Below are 6,673 nucleotides of genomic sequence, written 5' to 3'. Positions count from 1 at the left end.
ACACAGAGAAGACACTATTCAGGTTGGCCAATGGTATGGGATAGTGCTGCTGGGAAGTAAAGAATGCTAATTGAGAAGTCTTTAGATTGGGTAATTAAGAGATCACTGATTGGGAGAGTGCTTAATGATGAGGTCAAAAATAAGATTGCAGAGGGTTTAGAAGAATGAGATGAGAGGAAGTAATGAATTTTTTAAAGGAGTTGAGCTAAGAGATAGAAGAGAATGTAGTATGATAGCAAACGGGTAATGGAATCTAGGGAGTTTTTTCCCTTTTCAGTTTTTGGAATAAGGAGAGTATCATTTCATATGGAATACTCATGTTTGAATGACCAACTTTTGTCTTTGCCCATGTCTTCCACAATGCCAAGTTATTTAGAGCAGAATCATAAAATATTTAATATTTGTCTTTTAAAATAGCTTTTTTTGCGGGGGGGGGGCAAGGCAACAGAGTTAAGGGATTTACTCAACAGTCATACAGCTAGGTAATTAGCTAAGTGTCTAAGGTTCGATTTGAACTCAGGTCCTCCTGATTCCAGGGCCAGTGCTCTATCTACTGTGCCACCTAGCTGCACCTGCCTTTTAAAATAGACTTATATGAAAATTATCTTCTCTTTTAAAATTATAATTTTTATTATTGCTTTGTTATTGAATAATTTTATTATTTGTCTGGCTGTTCTTAACAAAATAATTGATTTATAACAATTGTTAAATATTGAGAAAAAATTTCTCATGTGCAAATTGTATCTACAAATTCTCTAGTTTTTTTTCTGTTCTCATTCCAAAAGAAAATGTATGGGTTGCTCAGAACTGAATACAGAACTTTCCCCCTTTAGATTTTTAGTGTTGGAACTGAATCTCATACTCTAAAATTTTATGTTCCTATTAGAATCGACCAGCAGATAAACATGTTTTATTATCTTGCAAATGAAAATTTCTAAGATTAAAAATTTACGTGCTTACTGTGGTTAAGGTAGTTGTTGGGAACACAATATTTCAAAATAAATCTTTGTGTAGAATATGTATGTATTCCAGGAGCATGTACACCAGTTGTGAATACAGGTTAGAATGCAAATGAGAGTTGGGGAAAATGCTTTAATTGAAAGGATGAATTGCTTTCGTTTTGAATACAGGTGTTTTCCAAGGTTTCATAGGGAAAGTGGCACCTGTGAAGGGAGGGATTTTTTAAAAAAGATAGCAAAGGGGAGTCTTATTTCAAACAAAAAATGATGTGAGCAATAGCAGAAAGAAGGTAGAAGATGCAGTTAAATTTGAGATAAGGCTGTATTAGGTAGATGCGAGTCATCTTGGGGAGGACTTTGAATTACCAGGATCAGTAGTTTAAACCAAATATGGAATTAATACTTAATATGGTAGGCACAAGGGGGAGTCACTGAAGATGTTTAAATAGAGGAGTAAGGAGATAATAGTGCATTAGGAAGATTTCCCAAGCTCATATGGAGGATTCTAGGATGGAAGGCCATTTAGGAGACAATTCTAGGCATCTAGGTGAAAAGAGCTTAAGATCTCAACTATGCCGATTTGCAGTGGGAATGGATATCTATAAAGGCTGTCCCCTTATACCACTGTTAAGAGACTGAATACTCATTTGTATAGATCATGGACCCAATCCTTCATAATTCATCTATTGGAAAAAATAATGCTCTGTTGTATAGCTTTACTGGCATTTAGATATGGGATAAAGTTTCAACCCCAGTACCTTTATTTTGGGAATTCACAACTGGTTAGCTGAGGTAGTAACCATGAAAATGCACCCATTATTATGATATGAATAGTTGTGAAACTAAGCAAACCTGGGTAAATTTCATTCAGGAGGCTTCCAGGAAGAGGATTGATACAGCAAGTCAGTTTATTTTGACTATTTTAAGATGCTAGGTAGGTATAAAAATTTTCTCTGAAATAAGGCATTAAGGTAGTACATGTGTTAATCATGCAGAATAATTACTGTTTTTGTTTTGTTTTATTTATATTTGCAAGGGAGTATTAGTGGACTGCTTCAATAGCAGTAACACTGGACTTGAAGTCCGAAGCCCTGATAATGAATTCTTTGGGAGACTGGTCCCAGAAACTTGTTCTAAGCTCCAGTTTCTTCATTTGCAAGATGAGGAAACTGTGATGTACCATCTACTTACTAAATGTGAGCTATTATTGTTATGTGCAGGGCTGAGATTTCCCTTTTCTATCTTGGGTACCATCATTCAGCTGGGCTTCCATGTTAAACACATTGAATATAGATTTTTCTCCTCTTTAAACTTTTCCCCAATCATATTTCTAATTCTACCATATCTTTCTTATTCTTTTTTTCTGTTACTACCTTGAGTCAGACCCTCATAACCACCTTAAGCTTTCAGTAGTCTTCCAACAGGTCATTGCCTCTCCTCTCACTTCCAATTCATGCTTCATATAAGATTTGATCATGTCCCCTCTGCTTAAAACTTTTAGGTAACTCATTGCCTTAAAGCCTGGTATTCAAAGTTCTCCATGATTGTGCTATATATTATTCTAGTGTTATTTCAGATTATGTCTCCCCAATACATATGCTCCAGTCAAATTAGGTTTGTGTCATCCATTCTCTTCCTTGACCATGTCCCCTAAGTCTGCATTGTGCTCTCATCTGTTTGTTGAAATCCTATCCTCCTTCTAGGACCCAGAAGACATATTGTTTCCTCTAGAAATTATTTGATCCCTAATTTCTACTCTTTCTTCTCCCCCTCCTTGAACTTCAAACTTGATTTTCAACCTGTCTTTATCTGCTTTATGTCTTGTTTTTTTTATTTGTGTATGTGACCAACTCCCTACTAGATTGTGAGTACCATGAGGACAGAGACTGTCTTGTTTGTCTTTGTATCTCTTCTAAACTCTCTTGCATAAGCAGTTGATAACATAATTTTTAAAAAATGCTTGTTTTAGTTGTTGAAGTTGATTTCATTTTCAGGATTTGGGAGTCCAGTTCTCATTCAACAATACATTCTTGCATTTAATGCAGAGAGATTAATACTTAAAACATCCAGTTTATATTCTATTTTATTTCTATTTGTATTTTATTTTAGTACAATCTTCAAGTTTTTTTCTTTTAAAAAGTGAGATAAATCCACATTTATTTTCTCTCCTATATTCTCCTCTCCTTTAATGAATAAAAAAAAGAAAATGAAAACACTCATAACAAGTATGTTTAGTCAAGTGGAACTTATTCTTTCATTGGTCATGTCCAAAAAATGCAAATCTCATTATTTTGTATTTTGAGTCTGTCATTTATTTATTAGAAGATGGATATTGTGCTCTGTCTTTAGTTCTCTAGAATTATGATTTGTCTTTTATCAATCAGAGCTCTAAAATCTTTGAAAATTACTTTTCTTTTTAATGTAATTGTATGTGACTCTTGGTTCTTCTCACTTTGCTAGTAGTGTAGTGTATTTCTGAGAGAAGGTATGAATCTAGCTAAAGTTAACTTAAATAGCTACTTGCTAAGTCAATGGTGCCTTTATTTTTTCATCAAACATATAAATTTATATGTAATCAGCTAGCACAGTGAAAAGAGTGCTATGTCTGCAATCAGGAAGATCAACTAACATCTAATTGAGCCTCAGATATTTCTACTAAATGTATGTTGTTGGGCAAGTCACTTGTTTACCTCAATTTCTTCAACAGTAAAGTGGGATCATTATAGCACTGACCTTGCAGGATTGAAAGTTGCCTAACAGAGGGCCTGACACATAGTAGGCCTTATACAAATTATTATTATTGTTATTATTATTTTTCTTTTGATCCATAATTATATGGTTTTTTTCTTTTTAAAGAAACACCTGGGAAAGAAATACAAGAAAAAAGTAAACAGCGGAAGAAAGTAAAAGAACAACAGACAGAAGTGAATGAAAAGCTATTAGAGTCCACCGAGCATCCTTGCCAACGTGCCTTGCTTACTAAAGCAGAAAAGAAACCAGCTAAAAGTCCTCAAAGACCAAGTAAAACAAAAGAGATCAAACATCCATTTGCTCTGTATGGCTGGGGAGAAAAACAGACAGATACTGGGAGCCAGAAGACACATAATGTATGTGCTTCCGCTTCAGCACATCAGGTGAGTGCCCTTGGGTGCTGAGACCCCTTTTCACCTCCTGTAGAGTAGGGATGGGCTGACAACACGTACCACAAAGTGCTGCTTTCCATCCACCATTTGGAACATTCCCACATAAATCTTTCTGGCTTTTGGGATGCAGCTGGATGAGGCAGACTAGCAAAGTCCAGGACTCCAAAGGATGTATGTATATAAGATCACAGTCAAGAGGTCAATTCATAATTCCAATGTATGGAGTGCTTTAGGGTTGTGATTTCTTACTAACAATTTTGTGGGTTTAGGTTTAACAAGAATTATTTTCCCCTACTTTAGAGGTGAGGAAACTGAGGCTTCCAAGAAATAAGACTTGCCCATAGATAACAGAAGCTAATAAGTTGGGATTCAAGCTTAGGTTTCCTGATTTCAAGTTCATTTTCTTTCTGCTCTACCACATTATTTCTTCCCTTTTCCCGATACAAAGATGCAATAAATAATATCATAAAATCAAGAAAGAAGAGATTCTTTAGGATCAGGAAAAATAAAAAAAACAACAGATAATAGATTCCAGGTAGGAAGGTCAATTAGAATCTGTAATAGCATAAGCAAGAAAGGACAAACAAATTGGAATGAGTACACAAAAGCAATGTTGACTCCAGAGCAGAGAAAAGTGAGATTCTTTGCTTTTGATTTTATACTCCTTGCTGAATGTAGATAGTCCAGAGGTAGGCCACAAATCTCCTAAGCATGAATAGGTTCCAGGAGCAATTCCAATAAAAGGCCAAATGTATCTAGATCTTGGGACTAAGCCAGTCAGAGGCAAATCCAGAGTTAAAAATATCTTTATATATTTATAATACACACATACACACACACACACACACACACACACACACTCTGTGATGCCACTCATGGTTTGTTTGTTTGTTTGTTTGTTTGTTTGTTTGTTTCTTGCTTGCTTGCTTGCTTGCTTTCTTGCTTTCTTGCTTTCTTGCTTACCTTCCTTTCTTCTCTCCCTCTCTCTCTTTCTTTCTTTCTTGGTTTTTGCAAGGCAATGTGACCAAAGTCACATAGTTAGGTAATTATTAAGTGTCTGAGGCTGGATTTGACTTCAGGGCTGGTGCTCTTTCTACTGCTCTACCTAGCTGCGCCCATTCATGGTTTCATGTACTGTCTGATGCAAAGATTGTATATATTGTTACAGAAGAATATATTTAATACTATTCTCACTAAACTACATGCAGACACTTGGGAAGAGAGCTTAAAACTCAGCTTCCTTTACATCGGGCTGCAGGAATTCAATAAATTAATTTCATATTGACTTTAACCCTTAAGGGGTAGCAGAAATCGTGGAAGAAAACTTCTTTCAGAGGGGATCAAGAAAAATGAAGTCACATAATTCTGTAAATAGAAAGAAAATCATATTCCAAATTTTAGCCCAGCAATGTAAAAGATTTATTCAAGGAAATAGCAACTTATTTTCTAATGCTTAGTGGTCCAGGAAATGGTATGATTTATTTATTTTTACTCTGAGTGAGCTATCATACTTGGGCATTATTCAGCACCGTGGGAAGACTGACACTAATCTCACCTTCTCCTTTCTTCATCTAACCTATCCAGCTAAAACTATCCTAATATATCTCTTCACTTCCCAACTTAAAACTTCCTTGTGCCCTATTACCTCCCTCCCCCTGGGTTCTGACTTCTTTTCCCTGCTCTCTCCATAATATATGTACATATACCTTTATACTTTTTCTAACCCAATATAGCTATGTGAACAGTTTTAGTGTCCTGTCTGGGAGTCAGGAAGATTTATCTTCCTGAATTCACATTCAGATCTTAGTTTTTTGACCTTGAACAAGTCACTTAACCTTGTCAGCCTCAATTTTCTCATTTGTAAAATGAACTGAAGAAGGAAATCACTCTAGTATCTTTGCTAATGGGGTCACAACAGTCAGAAAATGAATAAAAGCTATGCCAGTTTCACTGACCTCAGAAAAGCTTCATTTCAAACTAGTCTTTACCCTAAGTACAAACCAAGGCATCAGAGAGGTAAAAAATATAAAATGAATTGATACTACATTTTGAGAAGCATTAATTCCAGGTCATATTTAACCAGAATAGATTTTTTTTTGTTTTTTTGTGAGGTAATGGGTTAAGTGACTCACCCAAGATCACACAGATATTACATATCGAGTGTCTGAGGCCAGAGTTGAACTTGGGTCCTCTTGACTCCAGGGCTAGTGCTTTATCTGCTGTGCCACCTAGCTGCCCCTAGAATAGATTTCTTAATTCATCTAGTTTCAGAATTTGTTATGTATACTAGAATGAGTTAGAAAATGAAATTATGGAACACTCCTCCCTGAAAGGCAGCATGCTATAGTGGAGAAAAGCCCTGGCTTTGGAGTCAGAGTTACTGGCTCTTGACTATTCCTGCCCTAGTCCAAGTTACCTCCATGGGAAGGCCCAAGTTTCTCCTAGGAGTGAGAGAGTTGGACTAAATGGTGTCTCTCTGGCTCCTATTAGCTATAAATATATGATCCAAAGGGAACACAGGCTAAGATGTATCATAATCTTCCTGCATTGGTTTCTGCAATAAAGAGTCTA

General features: G+C 35.9%; 1 protein-coding gene across 10 annotated transcripts in view; it reads left to right on the top strand.

The window, feature by feature from the left end:
• The window catches only part of CCSAP (centriole, cilia and spindle associated protein), a 38,886-nt gene that overhangs the window by 17,351 nt on the left and 14,862 nt on the right, over window positions 1–6,673 (top strand). For all 10 annotated transcript variants that reach the window (XR_012475760.1, XM_074223024.1, XM_074223023.1 and 7 more), the window contains one exon: window positions 3,816–4,093. Coding sequence is in view for 9 of the 10 variants with exons in the window: in XM_074223024.1 (XP_074079125.1) it covers window positions 3,816–4,093 (278 nt within the window). In the remaining variant the exon portion in view is untranslated. The remainder of the gene's footprint in view (window positions 1–3,815; window positions 4,094–6,673) is intronic.

The sequence above is a fragment of the Macrotis lagotis genome, chromosome 2, assembly GCF_037893015.1.
Source record: "Macrotis lagotis isolate mMagLag1 chromosome 2, bilby.v1.9.chrom.fasta, whole genome shotgun sequence".
NCBI classification, from domain to species: domain Eukaryota; kingdom Metazoa; phylum Chordata; class Mammalia; order Peramelemorphia; family Peramelidae; genus Macrotis; species Macrotis lagotis.
This window is presented reverse-complemented; position numbering and strand designations above follow the sequence as displayed.